General features: G+C 40.9%; 1 protein-coding gene across 17 annotated transcripts in view; it reads left to right on the forward strand.

Moving 5' to 3' along the window:
• The first annotated feature begins 328 nt into the window (after nucleotides 1-328).
• The window catches only part of LOC18423321 (signal transducer, putative (DUF3550/UPF0682)), a 44792-nt gene continuing 23842 nt past the window's right edge, over nucleotides 329-21278 (forward strand). For 8 of the 17 annotated variants that reach the window (XR_016053285.1, XR_016053284.1, XR_016053287.1 and 5 more), the window contains exons 1-3: nucleotides 356-1228; nucleotides 7422-7625; nucleotides 7856-8095. Coding sequence is in view for 10 of the 17 variants with exons in the window: in XM_088863793.1 (XP_088719919.1) it covers nucleotides 746-1228; nucleotides 7422-7625; nucleotides 7856-8095 (927 nt within the window). In the remaining 7 variants the exon portion in view is untranslated. Of the gene's footprint in view, nucleotides 1229-1603; nucleotides 1733-3349; nucleotides 3489-7421; nucleotides 7626-7855; nucleotides 8096-8596; nucleotides 9110-21278 lie in introns of those variants that run through there. The other 9 variants (XR_016053291.1, XM_088863787.1, XM_088863790.1 and 6 more) reach the window with 7 other exon arrangements.

Consider the following 21278-nt stretch of genomic DNA (forward strand, 5'->3'; position numbering starts at 1 on the left):
GTAAAACATCCTGGATGTAAGTAGGTGTTCCATCTAAAAATAAAAGAAACTAACGGTCCAAATACTTTTTTTACTAACATTATTATTTTTATTTTTTAAAATTTATTTATTTTTTTATATTCATGATTTCCATGTTAGAGTTTACATGTCCTTAAAAATTAAAGCTTACCATTTATCTCAAAAATAGATTTATTAGGATGCCCGCATTTAGCTTAGCCGCACAAACCGGTCCAAGAATTTTTACCGTGGTAATATCTTTATTATTATCTTTTTATATTTGGAGGATGTGACATCATAGCACGAGCTTTTTTGTCTCTTTTAATTGAATTTGAATGGAGTTATAATATTAGTGCTCGCGCCTTTCTTTTTGTTCCTGTAAATAGCAGACGGCTTTAATTGCCAGCTTCTCGAAATGAACCGCCTTTAATTGCGAGCTGCTTATGAAAAACCCCACTTTTTTCGCCCTTGAAATTGACTACTTTTTAATTCTCACAAACTGCCCCTTGACACATACTCAACCACCACCGCCTGAAAGAAAAGACAGCCGCATTCGATTTCCACTTGGCCGTTTCCGGCGACAATTACTATTTCCGGCCAATAGAGAAGAGAAAGCTCCGCCTTGCGTCCCGATTTCCGGCTGCTGTAACTGAACCTCGCACCAACGCAGGAGCTAAGCCCTATTCTGCTTCTTTCTATGATCTCTGCAGCCTCTGTATTCCGGTGACTTGGCCGGAATTAGGGAGAAATGGAGGAGAGAGTGAGCGAGAAGTTCAGATCTCTTGTTGAGAGTGCAGAGAAGAAGTTTGCTAGGGTTAGGGACCTTCCGTATCATGGTAGGGACAGGTGTGGCCCTTATTTTCAGAAGGTTTTCAAGGCTTATATGAAGCTGTGGAAGTTTCAGCAGGAGAACAGACAGAAGCTTGTTGAGGCGGGGCTTAGAAGAGCCGAGATAGGTGAGATCGCTTCAAGAATTGGTCAGCTTTACTATACACAGTATCTGAGGACCAGTGAAATTAGGTTCTTGGTGGAGGCTTGTGTGTTCTATGAGGCAATTCTAGAGAGATATTACTTCAAGGGGAGCTCTCAGGACCTTGGGCTTGCATACAAGGAGCTTCGCTTCTTGGCTAGGTTCATGGTGGTTTGCTTGCTCTTGAACAGAGAGGAGATGGTGCAGAAGCTTGTTGAAAGACATAAGTCACTCCTGGATGAGTGCAAACGAACCTTGCAGGTGTGATTTCATTTCTCCCCCTGGTTCTTTTCATGTTTCTGATTTCTTTTATGGACCAGGGGATTTTAGAGAGGGAGTGTGTGTTAGTTGGTTGGTTAGTTAGTTTAGCCTCAATTTTGTTTGCAGTGAGTTTGAATGCTTAAGTGTTTCAATTGCTGGCGTTTTGTAATCGACTTTGTTAATTGAGTGGAAGTCATATGTGTGATAGATGCTTGAGAGAGTGTCAGTGGTCTGGGTGGCTTTGTTCAGTGGGTTGTTTCTCGCATTCTATTGAATTTGTTTAGTTGTTAGAAATACATATGAAACTGTAGATATCATTTAATTGTGCAGAAGAACAACCGTATGGAATCCTTTAATGCATCAAAGGATGACACATCTGTACTGCGCTGGGCAGAGTTATGTCGATAGTTGGTGGCAGGTACATAGGGCACAATCCTATGTTTCATGCCATTCCATGTGATGGTCTGAGCATTTTTGACTTAGCAACGTTTACTTCATCTTGAGGTATTAAAAGCATGCAATCTCTAACAGAAGGCTTGACCCCTACTTCTTTAGGTCCTCGTAATAGTGACTCTTAAACTAAGCGTTCAGCTATTTTCTTGTATTATTGGTCGTTGTGTGCCAATTGTTATGTTATGCCATCAGAGATGGTGACCAATTAACCCAATCTCTGTCCTCCCTTAAACTTTGGAAAAGATCAAACAATCAGAAAACATATTCTTTTGGGTGTTCCTCTTTTCTCTTATTCTCCCACCCTTTGGATCCTTCCAATTTTCATACTCAAAACATATTAGTATCTATTTTTGGCTGCAATGTAGGTAAACAAAGAACTGTTATGGAAAGTCGTCCATTTTGTCAGTCTGGAAAGCTTGCTAAGCCAACATTAAACTTTTTTCCACTTCTCCAAATTTAGAAAATGGTTCATACCATCTTGGGGTTTTGATACGTTGCTTGAACCCACATCAGTGAACTTTCATGGCAGTTTGAGGCTTCTTGAATGTACCGTATTAGGGGATTCACTTTCATGGGATTTCAATCTTAATAAATATATGGGATTATGGGAATAACTCCTCCCAGGAATGGTGGAGCTTTCCTTGGATGATTCGAGATATAGGTGAGCTCCACCATTCTTGGTTTTTAGGTTCTACTCAGTGTTTCGTGACTCGGCCATGTTACTGGGATTTGGTCCCTTGGCGAGCTGAGTTACCCCCAGTTACTCCGTACAACTCGGGGTATATCAAGAAAGAGAAAAAATCCTAAATAATCTAGAAAATATGGGATTGATGTATAAAATTTTTATATATATTTGAGTTGTTATTGGCATAGACTGGTGAGTTTTTTGTCTTATGCCCTTTTCTTATATTTTCTTTTTTTATTGGTTTTTTAGAAATGTCCCTAACTCTAAATCGTTTTTTTTATTATCCATCTTTTATATAATTTGTTGATACTTATTTGGACTTTTAACGTTGTTTTTGGTATTATTTTGACATATATCTTTATCTTATTTTAATATTTTCTTTTTTTTTTATATTTTTTTCTTGGGCTTTTGGCGTTATACATTACATGGGTGAGTGTACTTGGACTCACCCGAGTAATTCTCCTCGGGCTAGGGCTAGGTACCTGGTTTGAGGTGAGTTTCGAAACATTAGTCCTACATGTGCATGAAGCTGTTTTTCAAGTGGATGTCCATTTTTGCTTTGATTGTGCTATTTGTGGCCTCTGGTCCCTGTCCATATTTGCTATCTAAAAGCCGTATTGTGCAACATGGATGACTCCCCAATGGCCCTTGCTTTTCAGCCTTTTGCCCACGAAACTCTCTATATCTGTTTCTTTATTTTTTCTCTTTGAGTCTAATTGCCTATTTGGGTTTTTACCATCTTTGCACAAACTAAGTGGAACATATATTCATGGTATCTTAGAGTTTCAACTTGTTGTCCAATTATATCTATGGGACATGCTTGTCAAGGGGTGGCCTTTTTTTCTGAAGGATTGTAGGCACACATCCTCCTCTCATTTGTTTGCTTTGTTTATATCTTATAGCATGTTTTAAATTTTATGCAATTTGTGATTTTCTTGATCCAGCTACCATTTGTGATCCAAAATGTGCCATGATATGGATAGGTTGCCTCAGAATTTCTCAATGGATGGGCATTTCAATGATTTTGTCTGACTGATGTGAGGGATGAAGGGATGAACTGCTCTTTTCGCGTGAGAATTGGTTTTGTCTAATTTAAACATGGAGCACTTTGAATTAACCAAGGTAAACCCTCAGTATAGACTTCAATCCTAGACTATCAAATTTGACATGTGTAGTAAAAACATGTAAACTCTTAGTGCTTTTGTTGGTGGCGATCTTGTGAAAAGCAGGTTGTACTTGTGAGATACTGTAAAATTTTAGTACCTGGACAATTGATTGGCTTTATGGGTTGCTTGACCAAGTAACTTTTGGGGGAATCAGCATTGGCCGCCATCTCCTGAGCTCTTGCCACAAGGATGTGCAACTGGAAGAGCTAAGTGTATTTCCTTGTATTAAGGACGCCACATAATACAAGATTGTCAATATATTAATTTGTTTTATTCAATGAAACCTATTTTTTCTTCACAACCTTCACTCCACTAGAGTACTTTTGCCTTTTGCAGTAGTTTGTTTATCTCTACTAGGAGTAGAGATGTTCTCTTGGTGTCGTTTTCTGAAGCCAAATATCAAGATCTGTTAGACATGTCTAGGGCAGTGGTTTAGCAGCCTACTCTTATGACAATTTTAAGTTTTTAACAACATTCAGTTGCTCCAGTGCAATATAACCTGATAATATGAAGCATATTGAGGAGGAATGGAGGTGGTGCTAAGAGTGTATTAGTTACATGTTGATTAAATTATTCATTGTATAGTTTGCCTTAAAGGCAGTATGTCTCATGTTCTTACTATTTGTACAGTAAGCAGTTTTTTTTAGCAAATAAAATCCTAAAAGATTATGGAAATTAAGTTTTCTAGTTAGGGATATTCTGGCGATTTTTAGGTACAGATTAATGCCCTTATTCAATGTTTACAGTAGATGTTATTAATTGCTCTGCCTATGGGGAAATCAAATGTCAGTTAGTATGATACTGTGACCATTTTTGAAAGGACGGGATTTCACTGGCATGATATTCAATACTTGTCTAGATGGTGGAGGTCGAGCCCTTGCAATTTCACAATTCCTAATTGTTCTTGCTCAAAATCATCCATGCCTAGCTGTAATTTTGCAGAAATATTGTGATTAAACAAAGGTACAGTGTTTTAACTAGCTTTAGCAGATATTGGGCTTTTAACAGTGGAAAAGTATCCCGTCCACATCATGTAGACGCCCTTCCAATGGTTGAGATTTTATAAGGCCCGAGGTGACCAACTAATGGGTGGAAGGGTGCGCAAGCATACAAATAGTATGTGATAGAGGCTGAAGTAACCAACTCATGGGCGCCAAAAGGGGTCTAATGGTGACTGAGAATGTGGCCAAAGAATAGCTAGATTCAGTCACTATGGGTGGCGCTCTTACTATGGACTATGGTAGTACGAATCACTACTCTTTACTTGTTTCTATATGATACGATGCACCTTGGTTGCTGTGCTCACTGCAGGAAATAGCAAGAGAGTGAACAACAAACAATCCTTTACTTCGGAAAGAGTGATCGAGTCCGCAACAAGATTGAAGCAGAAGGCAAACCGAAGGCAGGAGTTCTTTTTTTTCAAGAGACAAACCTTGTAGAAGTGCCTGAGTCTGGGCTGGGCTTTGCAATAACCAGCAGCTTTGTAGATGGCTAGGCGAGAACTGTAACTATGATTATGATCTGCATTAGGTGTGCCAAAGAACTGTAAACAGAACCGAACTTGATGAGGGCCATGAAGTTTAGAGTTCGCTGTGTCTCAACTAGCTTGCATGTGTTTAAATCTCTTGGTGACACAAGTAATCAAGATTTCACTTCTCATGTTCAAAAGATCTTGTGACATGTCTCTTCCTTTGAACCCATTTAGAATTATGCCCAAACCCATTATTATAATTATACCCATTTCAAACTTCAACAATTTCAAACAAAGGAAAATTAACATATGAGAGGAGAGAGAAAATGGGGCCCTAATGACATAAAGTGTAGGGCCTGTGCTTGGAGCGTGGGTCCAAGATGGGCCACTGGGCCTCACATCTGCCTTGGATACACATGCTGTCTTTTTTGGTATTTTCTCAATTTGTTGATTTTCCCTATTTTTTTATAGGATTTAAAAAAAACCCAATAATATTCCAAAATCATTTTTTAATCCCGCTTAACATTATGAAGTGGTTTGGGCTCATTTAATACCATTAAAGGAGAATAGGAACTAAGGCAGTCCACCCAGTCTACCCTCCCAACCCATAGGCCATGCTCTCAAACCGTCCCAAATCCATGACTCACAGTCATATAAGCCTGGGTTCTTGCTTGGTTCATCAAAACCAACCAAAAGATGGTGGGATTACGGGGATAACCCTGTAGACTATAGGTTCTCACCCAAGTACAAAATTGTGCCCTTGGTCCTATGCACGATAACGTGGAGGTGCGGGGGATCTCTCTTCAGCACGTGCGCATATTCTCCTCGGGTCCTCCCTGAGGAGGAAGCTTCCCAAAATGCGGCTATCATATGAATATATGCCGTGTTGCGATAATGTTGAGGTTTTAGGCTCTCGTCCTCATGGGCTGCTAACCCCACACAAGTGTTTGTCTTCCTCTCGGCATTCCACATGCATATCTCCAACCTCAACTAAGGATGACCTAAAAAAAAAGTCCATTGCCTTGATGCCCGTGATAAAATATTTGTGTGTCTCTAGACACTATTCTAGGCCCTAGACTGCGCAGGCACAGTGAGCCACAATGGGTGAGCCTAACTAGCCCATGTCAAATGGGTCCAAGCCTCATCCCCGCGCCCCTCCTCAAGGACCATGCCCCACTAGAGCCAAAAAACCATTATCCAATAAGGCTCAAACTTCTTCATATGCGGAAAACATGGACCTCTAGTTTGGACGGTGATGTTCTTTTGCATTTTGTAGAGGTTCCTAGGAATTATATGTTATTGATTTCTGCTTGTCAAACTACATCTTGCTTTACTTGCAACATGAACCTTTGATTGTCTGGGAATCATGCTCTAATGTTTAAGAAATCTCTTCAGAAAATGTATTTTGCTTTTGTCATCTTCGCCTCTTGCAGTCTTCAAGTTTGCAATTTGGGCATGTAGATTTTCCGATGAAAGGGATTTTCCTTCTCATTGTTTTTACTTGTCTGAAACCAGTTTGTGGATGACTTGAGCTGTTTAACTTGCCTAAAAATTGCAAAAGCGTAGCTTGCCTATAACCCACGAGCCAGAATGTTGAAATAGTGGCCAATAAATATTAAGGTGTGATAGTATATGTAACTGTACTTTGTGAAGAATTGATGGTTTGTACAATTACATTTAAAATGACATTTATTTATTTGCCATTTTTCAATGTTCTAACTCATGGGTCACATGCAAGCTACTTTTCATAATTTTTAAGACAACTCAAGTTACCCTTGCACTGGTTTCAGATAGCACAACAATGAAAATGCAAATCCCTGTTTGGTAACAATTGCTTTGTGAAGATTTTATTTCTTAACATCTCAAGAACGTTTACTTCGTGAAGAATTCGTGGTTTATAATTTGTATTCAATAAATGTTCGTGAACATGTTATTTGACGAATAATTTGTGGTTTCTACCTGGGTTTTAAAACTTGACTTGGCCCTAGAACCAGGCAGGGCCCGCGCCCGGGTCCATGTCAGCAGTCAGACATTGCTGAGTCGTGCCCAAGTCGGTCACGGCAGAATCTCCAACTTAAAAAAAAAAAAAAAAAAAAAAAAAAAACCTTGGTAACAGGGGAGACTCGGTGAGTTGCCAAGGCCTTTCACTTGGACAAGATACCATGCCAAGTCTGAGTGGCTTGCCCTTGCCCAAGTCCAAGTTGTGGACTTGGTAATTAAACATTACTTTGTACTCAACATGGAAATCGTTGATGCTTAAATTGAGTTAGTGTCTTTTGCAAGCAGTTGCTTTTGTTTATTATGTTATACTTAATGGATGAAAACTGTGTCCTGGCTCATTGAAACTGTAACTTTGTGTTGAACATTTAGCAATCTTGCTCATATAATTGAACAATCTTTGGCCGCGTCCCTCACCAGGATGCAAGCTTTAAAGATTGGAAGCATGTGGTGCAAGAAATTGTCAGATTCGTAAAAGCAGATACAGAACTTGTGACTGTCAGGCCTTTGCGATATTGTGTTCCCTATGATTCTCATCCTGTTCTTCTGAATGTGGCCAATCTCAAGGCATGGAGGCCTTTAAAGCTACAAGATGCATTGCTGACCAGCTATCATCATAATGAGGTTAATTCTTTCATTGCTTTTTCTGAGCAATTTCTTTCATCACAGAGTTCTTATGTTATTCTTCATCTGGATTGCAATTTCCAATATTCGTGGAAATATCATTTTAGTTTGTTTTGATGCATTATGGAACATGGACACTTACTGAGTCTCTCTCTCTCTCTCTCTCTCTATCTTTCTGTCTCTGTATCTATCTATCTACCTGTCTACATATATATACATTATATTGGCAGGTCAAGTTTTCAGATATAACACTGGACACATTCAGAATGTTGCAATGTTTGGAGTGGGAGCCCAGTGGATCCTTCCACCAAATCCAATTGACTGATTCAAGTGCTGATGGTGTATGCAATCGGCCTGATGGCTTTGGAATTAATCATCTCAAAATTGCTGAGGCTATGGATGATGCAATGTTGCCTCCAAATCCAAGGAAGGCTATTCTTTATCGGCCATCTGTTACCCATTTGATTGCGGTGAGTCATAGCTACTAATATGATTGTTCTAGTTCTGAACATCAGATATCTCTTCAGTTTGGCATTAAATATAACTTGGACCTATTGAGGACATAGATTGGGCACATATTGTGTTATTCTTTCTCTACCCTCTGCTTTAGCGTCTCTTCAATAATTTAGGGACGCGGTATCTTTTGTGTTCGTCTTAACAGAGTTTTCTGTGTTGCAGATATAGAGAAATCTTAAATGACAGTTTGCTGTGTTTCAGATATAAAACAATCTTAAATGCCTTTCTGAAATTTTAAAAAAAGGTCCTTATTTTGATGTGAAGTTGCGTAAAGTAGTACCTAATTGAAATTACATAAACTTATAAATGCAATATCTGAAAATGCTCATAACATTGTCTGGTTCACCTGAATCTCTGTACCTCGACATACTGCTCACATGTTTACACAACTCTAGAAATTATTTCAATATATTAAAAATCTCTTGAACAGGTGATCTTATGGTGTGTCTTGACAGATATATGCTACATGTTCCATTCTTATATCTTGGGACTAAGATATACCTTGGAGGATCAACTTTCTCAGAACTGTAATAACTATCTTCTTCCTTGCAAACCTGTGAATAGCTAGTTGTCTGGCGTCATTTGATACTATATTTGCCTTGTTTTACAAATTGCCTGCTTATATTCTTGTTTATCATAATGGTTTTCTATTCTTCTAACAGGATAATGGCATTCTCACCCATATTCTACCAATCATTGTCCTTGCCTTTTCATCCTTTTGTAATTCAGATTGTTGCACTAGAGAGGGGGATTACTTAGCTAATCTTAGAACTGAGTTCCATCTTGAGTTCTTAACTAGTTCAGAGATGCAGACGTTGTTTCCTTCTGTATTCCATTGAATGATTTCTCACGTCAGAATATTTTTTAATTATTTTTGAAAAATAATGTATTCTTGGAACATCGTCACCTGTATTGTCTTGCCGGTTCCCTTGTTGCTTAATGGAGCTCAAACCAATTTATTTCAGATCTTCTCCTGAACTATATATTAAAGGAAGCAATGCAAGGATTTCCAGCTTGTAAGTTAAACAAAATCTCTTAACAATGGGAACTGTGATTATATCTGAATTCAAGGCCTACTAGGATGCAAATAAGTTTGATACTCTCAACCTTCAACTAGATGTTCTTTGGGCTACTTTTCAGTCTATCAAAATCAGAAAATGTTAAATAAAGAAAGGAGCAACAGGTTGATATACCTGGCTGATTATCACCATTACTTTCTTTTCTTTTCTTTTTTTCCCTTTTTTTTTTTCATTTGAAGACTAAACATAAATAGTATAGGGAAACAATCAAACAACCATTTTTATGCACATAATCTTCAAATCCAATGGTCAATTACTCGAGACTTTCTCTGGGACTCGCCTAGGGCGGGAGTGAGTCAACTTGACAAGTTCCGAGTGGACTTGCTGATTTTTGTCGAAGCTGGGTGGGTCGCTGTAAAGAATTCCCAAAAAATACAAAAATAGAAAAAGAGAAATTGCATTAAATCCATATACAAAATGGAAAATAAATTTTAAAAAAATCACATTAGGAAACATAAATATTACCTTTCTATACATGGAACTAAAACATCTCTCTGTATACATGAAAGTGAAAAGAAAAATTGAATCTTACTGATTTTTTGAGAGAATACAACAAAGATACGATGTTAACTAGAATATTACTAGACCTAATATATTAGTAAAAAAAAAAAGGTCAAATTGTGTTTCGAGTATGATCGTGGGTTCGAGTTTAGATCTAGTTGATCCCATCTCTTGAAAGTTTTTGTCAAATAGTGGTTCGGTGTTCAAAATCTTGCAAATTCCAGTTTCTGAGTGGTTTGTGTGAGAAATAGGTATATGATTGATAAAGATCTCAAAAATAGGCTTAGCTAACAAATTTCGACCAAGGTTTGCTTAGAGTTGCAAAGAAATCACAAGTTATTGAACTTCGGTCAAACCCTAAATAAAAAATGCTAGTATCTCAACTCTGAGATATTTGATGTGCTTCTTTCAAATCTAATTTATTCAATAGATAGAGGTTGTAAAATGATCCTAGAACTAGACTATAAAATTTCAATTTGATTGAATTCTTGATTGGAGAGAAATGAACAAAAATGGGGTTTTCTTTTTTCTCCCCTTTTAAACTGAAAAAATTGTTGGACTCAGCAAGGACTGACATAGGGCTGGTAGTAGGTTGAGCCAACCTTGCCCCCAGCCTAGCCCTTATCCCTATGGTCCGGCCCTGGCTCTATCAGGGGGGAGGCCGGTCCAAATGGAAAAAAATGAAAAAATAAAAGAGAAATATAAAAACAAAAGGGCCAAACCGGGGTGCCCCTGTTTTGGCCCTGGCTCAGGCTTGGCCCGGCCCACATTTTGTGGCCTATGCCCCAATTTGTAGGGTGGGGCCGACCGGGCTGGGCTGGGCGACCTGGCCCCTTGCCACCCCTAGCTTGATAGACCGGCAAGTCTATCAAAAACTCATAAAGTCTCTTAACAATTGCTTTGATTTACTATAGTGACTAGGGCAAGCCACGTTACAGTCCCCCCCCATCCCCCCAAGCGAGTAAGGGGGTTTCCCAGCTCAGAGGTGAGTTTGTCAAAGACTTGCTTGACTTACTCGCCAATTCTCTGACAACTCACTTGAGTTATTACTGTAACTTGGGCAAGCTATGCTACAGTATGCCCTATGAAAGTTGGGGATTTCCAGGCTTGACATGTTGTTGAGCTTGTGTGACTTGGGCAAGTTTGAGTGGGGTTCATTTAGCTTTTTCTTCAATACTTCAATCGTTAAGACTAAGAAGACTGAGTTATTATATCCGCTCTGTTCTACTTGCTAAACTGCATTATTTATGTTCTTCTGTTTTTAGTGTAGGCAAAGTAATTGAACAAAAAGTTTTTAGTTATGTTAGACATTTAATTATCGTACAATTCTATTGGGCAGCAAATTATGGTTGTATTTTTATTTTTTTGGATGCTAGGTGCATCAGGCAGGAGAATGAGCGAGCTATGAGAAGTTAGTTGTTTTGAGCTTTCTACATATTTACTTAGATTTCGTCTATGGAGATGCATTGGGAAATTGAAGTCATCGTTTGATTTATAGATTGCCATTTGGCATGTTTCAATTTGACCTCAAAGGGTGTTTGGTTCCTAATTGTAGTTGGTCCCCACATGGAGTAGTTTTACAAAATATCCTATGTGGTTATCTCTCTCTCTCTGTCTCTCTCACCACCACCACTACCTAGCCACCATTACTCTTTCCACTTGCTCCACCACCACCACCGCACCACCTTCACCATGATCATGACCACCATCGCTGCCAACACCAGCTAGCCACTAGAACCCCTCGCCACTATACCACCATCACTCGACTGCCATACTGCACCCACTCACTGGCATCATGATCAACATTGCGTGCTGCCACTGTTGGGTTTTTGTGTCCTTTAAAGGTCTAAAGAGCTTGTAAAAAAAATGATATATAGTGGAATATGCACTTCAGTGGAAGTGTGTTTTGACTGACCAAGGGTTGGGCGGTTTGTGGCCTTGGTCAAGTCTAAAACTCTTGGCCCTGGGCATGTGGCACATCCGAAAAGGGTTTGAAGTGGGTCATACCTTGTTGAGATCGGAGATATGCCCAGGGATCATGTTTGTAGGTCAGGAGAACTGTGTGGTCTCCTGTGTGCGGTTGTAGGCTTGTGAGAGCAAGGGCCAAATCCTCAACAAACTTCTGCACAGCATGTACATATGACAATTGCATGGGAAGCAATCCGTTTTTACAGGGACATGTGTCATAGTTTCAAAAAGCTCTAGGCAGGTACTAGGCGGCCTGGGGGGTCCAGGCCGCCCAGTGCCTAAGCGAGCGCCCAGAACCTATGCGACCCAGTTGAATCCGAAAAGTATTCTACAGTAATATATTGTATAAAACATAAGAATTAGGTATTTAGGGCATATCAAAATTCAAAAACCCCTCAATTGATTTAGATCTTGAAGAAGACATCTCAAAATAATACAACTAATACAAGCAATAAAAAATTACTTACTTTGATTGCTCAATCTACAAACTTCCACCTTATAGATGCTTCTAAGGAATCAAAATCTTCTAAAAACCCCCCCAATAGATTTGTAAAACATCAAAAATTAAATCTAATATCAATGGGTGATGTTTTGATCAATTTCTCATAACTTAGAAAAACCCTTTGATCCTAAAGAAATTACCAAAAACTAGGTTTTTGGTGGCTTTCTCTCTCTAAAATGGGCTCTAATGAGTTTTAGGTTTCAACTGAACTTAAAAACCCCGTTTTTGGCCCCTTAGTTTAAAACAAATGGATAAAAATAGCCCCCACTGAAACCTTTTTCCTTCTCTGGGAGGGGTGCTAGACTTGGGCGGCCGCCCAGTCGGTTTCCTGAGCGCTTAGGCGGGCGCTTAGGAACCTCCGCTTTTTTTGGGCGCCTGGGCTTGAGCGCTATGCGGTCCTCTTTTTGAAATGCTGACACATGTACATGTGCATTGAGAGAGCCCCCTTTGCACTATAGTGACAAGTGTAGATTTGCTCTTAAAAGAGGGACTGTAATCCACATTCCAGGATCATAGTCCCATTATTTTATTATCCGACTTTGACAAACCAATCATGAACCCCTGTAAAGAGATTATGGGTCATGGGACTTTTGTTGAGTTGAATAAGAGAACATTTGTGGATCATGGCTTATGGGGCGAGTAGTGTGCCCTTAGTGTCGCTTATTTTGACCCAATGGTACACTCCTAGTACATTTTATTTTGGTATTATAATGTTTCTTTGATTTTTAAATATTTTTTCAGAATATTAAAATATTGTTTCTGCTGTAAACTTTCATAAAAAGGTATTTCTGAAAAATTTCAGAACTTTAAAATAGCACATGTCGGACCAAGGATCCAACCCCACATGTGGCACTTCGTGCACCCTAGGGATCACACCCTATTTTTGTTCAGCAATATTTGGCACACCTTATTTTATTGCTGAAGGGGGTGTCACGCTACTTTTTTTTAACAAAAGGGGGCCACTTTTTTTTTATGAGAGAAAAGGGGGGGGGGGGGCACGCCACTTTTTGTGGCACAATCCCCCCACGCCTTTTTGTTGGGAAGAAAGGGGCACGCCCCCCTTATTTTAAAATCAAATTTAAATTTGATAAATCCAAAGATTTGAGATCTAATGAGAGATGGTTTTCCAAATATTATGGGAAATCTAAATTAGATTTATCTAGAAAATATTTTAAGTTTCATTTCAAATTTATGAGGATGAAGTTTAAATTTGATTGGTTTGATGCTAAGTAGTAAGTAGGAGTGGATTGGATCAAAGTATAAGGGGATAACGTTCTTAGTTTTTCCACCGGCTGAGTTTTGGGATGGATGGCTCTGATTAAATCTCTTACCCTACAGATTTCCTATTTATCCTAAGGTGTAGCGGAAATTAGATAAGACAAATTCTATTCAAACTAGAACAGAAGTTTTCTCTAGATCTCCTTCTATTTAAAGACGAGCCTATTTGAGATCCAATAACACGATTTTCTATTGCTCCCAAAAGATCGCTCTCCCTCACGTAGCAATTATTGGGATCTCTCTCTTCCTAACGCACCAAATTTGGGGGAGACCTCTCTCTTTCTCAAATTTGGGGATCTCTCTCTTCTCTTCATGTCAATAAAAAGTTCATCTCTGTCTTTTATTTTACCATGCCATCTCTCTCTTAACCTAAAGAGAGGCACACCATCTCTCTCTTAACCTAAAGGAGGCGCGACATCTTTCTAAGACACAGCTCCTCTCTCTCTCTCTCTCTCTTCTATATTTTCGTCTTGAAAGAAAAATTAGAGGTGGCCTATTTGAGGAGAAACCCCAAACTAGGGTTTGCTGTATTTTTCAAAGGAAGAAGAGAGAAGCTTAACTTAGAGAGATATCAACTCCAAGATCAGCTCGTTGTATAAATCGTAGGTTATTTTTTAGTTCTCTTAAACCCTTTAAGAAAGAAGGATAATCTACAAAGCTTCCCTATCTAAGAATTTCCAGCAACACCTTAAGGAGGAAAAGTGCGCTATTGGTATGGGAATCGTTTTGTTTCTTAGGGTTTGTATAAATCCTAGGTTATTTTTGAGCTCTTTTAAACCCTTTAAGAAAGAAGGATAGCCTACAAAGCTTCCTTATCTAATTTACAGCAACACTTTATGGAGCAAAAATGCGCGATTGGTCTGGGAATCGGGTGTGGCGCGTACCAAGTTCTGGTTGGGTAACTCTAGGTATCTTTTAGTAAGTCTTCTCATAAATTTTTATTAATTTTCAGTTTTATCTTCTATTTTTTTGTAATTTTTCAAGAACTTATATTGTGTTAAAAAATTGTTATAAAAGCTAGTTTAAAGTTCCTGAATGGTTTTTATTTCTCTTCGTAGTGAAATAAAGATCCTAGATTGTATTTAGGGCATTGTTTTTATTTTTCAGCAATATATTGTGGCACATATGCGTGGAATTCAGGTATTGAGAATAAAAGTAAAAAGAAAATTTTGAATTTAATACCTTGAGTTCCACGTAGCCACAACTTACATTGGTATCAGAGCTTCTATATGTTACTGCCATAGTTTAGGATTTTTTTTTGGTCCAAGAAACATAACTTCAAATGGCTGCTTGTCTCTCGCGTCCCTCCAGTCCCTTTTTCTGTCCACTTCTTTCCCTTTTCCTTGGTTACCACCGCTTACCACAGCTTTGCTAGCCCCTCCCTGCCTTTGGACTGTCATCCCACTCCTCTGGGTTTTGTCGTAGTCCATTCCATGGACCTTCCACCTCCACACCCTTTGTCCGTAGCCAACCTTCTGGCGCCCCACCTAACCTTCTCTCCTCATCTGGTTCAGGTTCATAGTGTGCACAACCTTCAGGTGGCCTGGCCCCCTTCCTCTCCAGTGGTGTGGTCTTCCTATTCCTCCATCCAGACCTACCACTACATAGCTTACCTCCCCTCTGTTTATTACGAGACCCTTTCCTTCACCCTCCCCTCTCCTCATGCCACACCGGCTCGCTTTGTTTCCCCTCTTCAACCGCAAACCTCCTCTAGTTTGAACCCTTACTTGATGCAACCTGCACCTTCTCTACTGCCCTCTCCCTCGCTTCCTCTTGACCTCTACCCATCTATCTTACCCCCAGCGAACCTGGATAACGAGGCTCGTGTGACTTCTGCAACTCCCATCTCCCTCCCTCTAGACTTCGATGCTATAGAGGAGGTCGGCGGGAATGGGACAAACAGAGTTGATGAGGCACCTCCCATCTCACCCCCTCTGGCACTCGAAGAGATAGAGGTGGTCGACGGGGATGGGACAAATAGGGACGACGTCGCAACTCCATCTCTCTCCCTCTGGCTTCCGTTGAAATAGAGGAAGTCGACGGGGGTGGGACAAACAGGGTCGCCGTCAGATGTATAGAGTAATGGGATTTGCCTACGATGGACTCGAAGAACCAGCCCAAAGGTTCTTAACAGCCGACGCTCAAAGTAGGATGCAGGTGAATTTCAGAGGACAGCGAGAACTGTGTAATCTTTTTTCCTCTATTCCCTTTGAGGGACAGCCCGCAGACAGTCTCCTCATGAACTCCAACCAAACTTCCTTGAGGAGGTCTCCCAGACTGGCCTCCTCCCCGTTACGCAGTCTTAATAAATGAAGGTGGTTTGGAATGTTAGAGGCTTGGGTAATCCTTCCAAGAAGGAAGCGGTCAAGGATCTCACTTCTAAACACACATCTGCTATTCTTGCTCTTATTGAAACCAAACAACCTGATCCTGATCTCCAACTCATTCGTCCGGTTTGGGGTAGAAGACCCAGCCAATGGGTCTCCCTAATGGTGAATGGGGCCTCAGGAGGCATTTGGATAGTTTCCCTCAGACCACATTCTCAATTCCTCGCACATCGAGGAATTCTCTGTCGTAGTTCTCTTAATCAGTATTTCTGATGGAGTACCATGGAAATTCACAGCTGTCTATGGTCCCAACTCTTCAACTATTAGAAATAGGCTCTAGACAGAATTGGATCTGGTTGCGTCTCTGCCTCATCCTATCTGGTGTCTGGGCGGTGACTTTAACGTCATCTGATGGTCCCATGAGAGAAACTCCTCTAAGTCTGTATCCCAGGGAATGAGGGATTTCTTTGATTTTATCAGTCGGAACGAGCTCTTGGATGTCCCTCTCCAAGGTAGCAAGTTTAAGTGGTCCAACCATGCTACCAATCCTACCCTCTTTAAACTCGATAGGTTTCTTATCTCTCTGAATTGGGAAGAACACTTCCCGAGATTCTTGGCTCTGGCTCAACCTAAACCCATGTCGGACCACTGTCCCATTCTTTTAGACACCCTGGCTGTTAAGAGGGGCTTGAGACCCTTCAGATTTGAACTTCTCTGGCTGCAAGAGGAGTCCTTACACTCCCTTATCGAAACTTGGTGAAATTCTTATTGCTCGCTCGTCTCAGGTAGAGCAGGCTACATTTTGCAGACTAAAATCCAACTTCTCAAAGTCTCGCTCAAGTCTTGGAGTAGGTCTATCCCTTGCAACTTCTCTCAAACAAACACCTCTCAGCTCAATACGATTCAAACTCTTGACCGCCTCGAGGAGGATAGACCACTGAATGATTCAGAGCTTGCTCTCAGAAACAAGACAAAACTGTAATATCTCTCTACTCTCAAGAAAGAAGAGATATATTGGTTTCAGAGATCAACAATCGAGTGGCTAAAAGCAGGGGATCTCAACACTGCTTTCTTTCATCGGATAGCCAATTGTCGTAGGGGAGACAATTCTATCTCGATGATCAGAAATAACAACTGCTTTTTTACCCTACCTGAAGAAATCGAACTAGCTATAGTAGATTTCTTTAAATCACTCTGCACTGCTCCCCCTGGGCCTAGACCCAAGATGTCTTCCCTGGATTTTTTGAGCCTCTCAGTTGATAGAGCTTTGTGGTTAGAGAGACCTTTCACCGAAGAAGAGATCCTGCTAGGTATTGATGCACTTGCCAAAGATAAAGCCCCATGCCTCGATGGCTTCTCGATAGCACCCTTTAAGGTTTTTTGGGACATTCTTGGTCCTGACTTTAAACTCTTCTTCGATGAATTCTTTCTCCGGGGAACACTGCATAAAGCTATTAACGCCACCTTCCTAGCTCTAGTTCCCAAAGTGGAAGGAGCAGAGGATATCAAGGATTCCGCCCCATCAGCCTTTTGAACTCTTCCTACAAAATTCTTGCCAAAGTCCTAGCTACCAGACTCCAATAGGTTCTTCCATCCGTTATCTCTTCTTCCCAACCCCCATTCATCAAAGGAAGACAGATTGTTGATGGAGCCTTAGTGGCTCATGAGTGCATCCACTCAAGACACCTCGACAAAAAACCTGGTCTTATCTTCAAAATTGATTGGGAAAAGGCTTATGACCATGTCGATTGGTCCATCTTAGAAGAGACTATGGTCAGAATGGCATTCCGAAACCGCTGGAGGAAGTGGATGAGAGGGTGCTACTTTCATCCACATTTCTCTGTCCTTATGAATGGGACCCCAAAAGGCTTTTTTTCTTCCTCGAGGGGCCTTTGCCAAGGAGACCCCCTCTCACCCTTCCTGTTTGCAATTGCTGCCGAAGTCTTCAATCGTTCTATCTCCCGGCTGTTTCAGGCTGGACTTCTCTCGGGCTTCAGGAGCAGTAGACACGACCCAACAGTGTCCCATTTGCAACATGCGGACGACACTCTGGTGTTCTTAGACACCTCCCCTATGGAGGTGGATACCCTGAACTCTTCCTCAAATGCTTCCAAGTAGCAACTGGCTTCAAAGTCAACATGGAAAAATAAAAAATGATGGGGGTAACAATTTCAAATGCTAAGATTAGAGGGCTCATTCCCAACTGGGAATGTAAATTGGGGGACCTCCCTACAACCTATCTAGGTCTCCCTCTCGGACAAAGCAAACCCAAAAAAGGTCAATGGTCCCATGTCATTGATAGGGTGGACAGACGCCTGACAGGATGGCAAGGTCGTCTCCTCTCTATGGCAGGCAGGTCGACCCTGATTAAAGCTACCTTATCTAACTCTCTAGTCTACCTAATGTCAAGTGGCTAATCGCTTGAACCAGCTCATCCGTAATTTCCTATGGTCAGGGCAGGCTCAGAAGACTAAATTCCATCTAATTGTTTGGGACAACATTTGCCTTCCAAAAAACCAGGGTGGTCTAGGTATCAGGGTTCTCAGAAAGCATAATCTCGCCCTTTTAGGCAAGTGGTGGTGGCGACTTGCAACCTAGTCTGATTCCCTTTGGGCTCAGGTCTTAAGAAACAAGTATAGGATACCCGACGGTGTTTGGGTGTCAGAGAAGTCCTACAGACATAATGCCTCAGGTGCATGGAAATCCTTCTCTTAGGCCTTGTCTCACTTCAAAAAACAAATTATATTTCATCCGAGAGAGGGTTCCCGTGTGAGATTCTGGTCAGATCTATGGCTAGGTTCTTCATCACTACGGGAGGCTTTCCCAGCTCTCTACTTGTTGGCTACCAATCAAGAAGCAACAGTGGCTGAGGAGTTGGTTCTTACAGGACAACGTAGAGCTTGAAACCCTTCTTTTCGGAGAAACCTAACCGAACAGGAGTTTGACCACTTTCAAGTGCTCTTAACAAGCCTTTACTCTCAATTTATTCCTAACCAAGGGAGAGATGTTTTGGTCTGGACACCCACTCCTTCGGGTGAGTTCTCGATGGCCTCCTTTAATAAAATCCCTTAACATCCTCCCACCTTTCCGGCCAACCCCACCTCGGTGGTTTCGAAAGTGTGGTCTACTTTTGCTCCACCTAAGGGTCCAAACATTCAACTGGCTAGCCTGCTCCCACAAAGCCCTCACTACTGACCACCTCCAAAAGAGAGGGATTCCTATCCCCAACATATGTGCTTTATGCCAAAATGATGAGGAGTCAAACCCCCACCTTTTCTTACACCGTGACTTCTCATTTGAACTTTGGGGGAAAATTTTGCAACTCTGTGGCATCGAATGGGTCACTCCACCTACGGTAAAAGCGCTCATCTCCTATGAGCTTCATACTCCATGGCCAAAGGTTGGCAGAGCTCTTTGGAAGGCTACCTTAGCGGCAACCCTGTGGGCCATTTGGATGGAAAGAAACAATCGAATCTTCCGAGGTTCAAAATTACAAGCTTCAACTCTCCTGTACAAGGCAATCTACATGGTAACCTTTTTTGCCTCGAACCACAAGGCCTACTCTGGTATACAAAGGACCCAGTTCCTCTGCCAATGGAAAATATTCTCTTCCACTGCCCACGACAACTACAAAGATCCAGCTTTTGGCAACCACCCCTAGAAGGAACCGTGAAGCTAAATTTTGATGGTTGTTCCTAAGGGAACCCTGGGCTGGGGGGTTTTTTAGCGACCACCAAGGCAATGTTTTTCTTACTCTCTCAGAGCACCTTGGCTTATTGGAAGCACAAATTGCAGAAGCCTTGGCCCTCTTTCAAGGCCTGAAAAAGTTTAATTGCTTTGGGGGATTACACCTCATCATAGAAGGACATTCAAAATATGTTTGTTTAATCGCTCTTGGGGATTACAGCTCATCATAGAAGGAGATTCAAAAATGTTCTCTCATGGGCTAGTAGGGCTTCACCTCGGCCATGGTACCTAACCAATACTTTTGATGAAATTGATCACCTTTGCAGTTATATGGACGTCTCTTGGCGGCATACTTGGACGACGTCCAACGACTTCGCGGATCGCTTGGCGAAAGAGGGAGCTAATATGCAATTACAAGATCAAGCCGGGGTCGTCTCCTTTTTTGCACAAGACCTCTGGCTCAGCTCGCCTCCATAGCACATCACCTGGCTTTTCTAGGCCTTTTCATTTTTTGTATTTTTTGGAAGTTTCATGTAAAACATTTACATCAAGTGGTTTTATAAGCCTTTTTGTATATGATAAGCTCACTGTATTTTTCCAGTCCACCCGTAGTGGGTGAATTTGGCCTGTTCTCGCTTGTATACTTCATTTCCAGTAATACAATGTTAACCTTTTCTCAAAAAAAAAAAGGCTTCTTGGGTGAATTTATTAAAGACTGAAAAATTTGATGGGAAAAACTATCTTAGTTGGAAAAGAAAGATTGGCTATGTCCTCTTTGAAGAAGGACTTAGCCTAATGCTTACTGAAGCACCCTCACCTGTCCCAAGAGGTAATGTTTATGAGAGACAAGCTATTAGAGATGCTCATGCTCAGTAGGAGTGCAAAAAGAGTCTAGCAAAACATGTGCTACTTATGGCCATGGATGACTCTCATGCTCTTGAGTATGAGCTCCTAAAGATTGTAGAGGAAATTCATGAACAACTTGAGACTGATTATGCCTCACCTTCCCTCACAAGAAAGACAATGGCTATGAATCAGTATTCAGATTTGAAGATGAAGGAAGGAAGCAAGTTAACCGAGCATATACAGCAGTTCGGAGCCTTAGTTCGTGAACTCGCGGCTGCACAAGTGAAGCCAGATGAAAATATGCAGATCTGCCAATTGCTGAATTCTATACTGAGCTCCTGGGAGAACTTCATTTCAGGCCTTACGGCAAGGAAGAGCATGCCAAAGTTGAATGAGATCATCACCAAACTTAAAGCCGAAGAAGAAAGGAGATTTTCTTGCAATTCTTCAGCCTTGAATGACTCCGTAAATGTGGTAAACCTTAAACCGAACTCTGGTTCATTCAAGAAGAAGAAAGGCATGGAAAAGAATAAGAACAAAACGAATGCGGATCAAGTGGGGAATAATGGGCCAAAAGAGAAAGAAGGATTTTAAGAATACCCAATGCTATAATTGCAAGAAATTTGGGCACATTGCTAAGTATTGCAAAGCACCCAAGAATGCAAATCTCGAGGCCGATAGGGAGCATGCTTGTGTAGTCCTAGAGACTATGCTAGCTAACACTAAAGTAGGGTCATGGTGTTTTGATTCAGGGTCCACTACCCATGTATTAAACACCAATGGAGGATATAGAAATTTTCAGCCTGTTGCCCCTGGGGATCAGTATAGGGATCAGTATATCTATATGGGTGGAAATCAAAAGACTGAAATTCTTGGTATTGGAGATTTCATCCTTCAACTTGAGAATGGCAAAAGCGTGGTCCTAAAGCAAACTCTTTATACTCTTGAG

This window comes from Amborella trichopoda, chromosome 4 (assembly GCF_054954075.1).
Source record: "Amborella trichopoda isolate Santa Cruz 75 chromosome 4, AtrichopodaSantaCruz75HAP2 v2.0, whole genome shotgun sequence".
Lineage (NCBI taxonomy): Eukaryota > Viridiplantae > Streptophyta > Magnoliopsida > Amborellales > Amborellaceae > Amborella > Amborella trichopoda.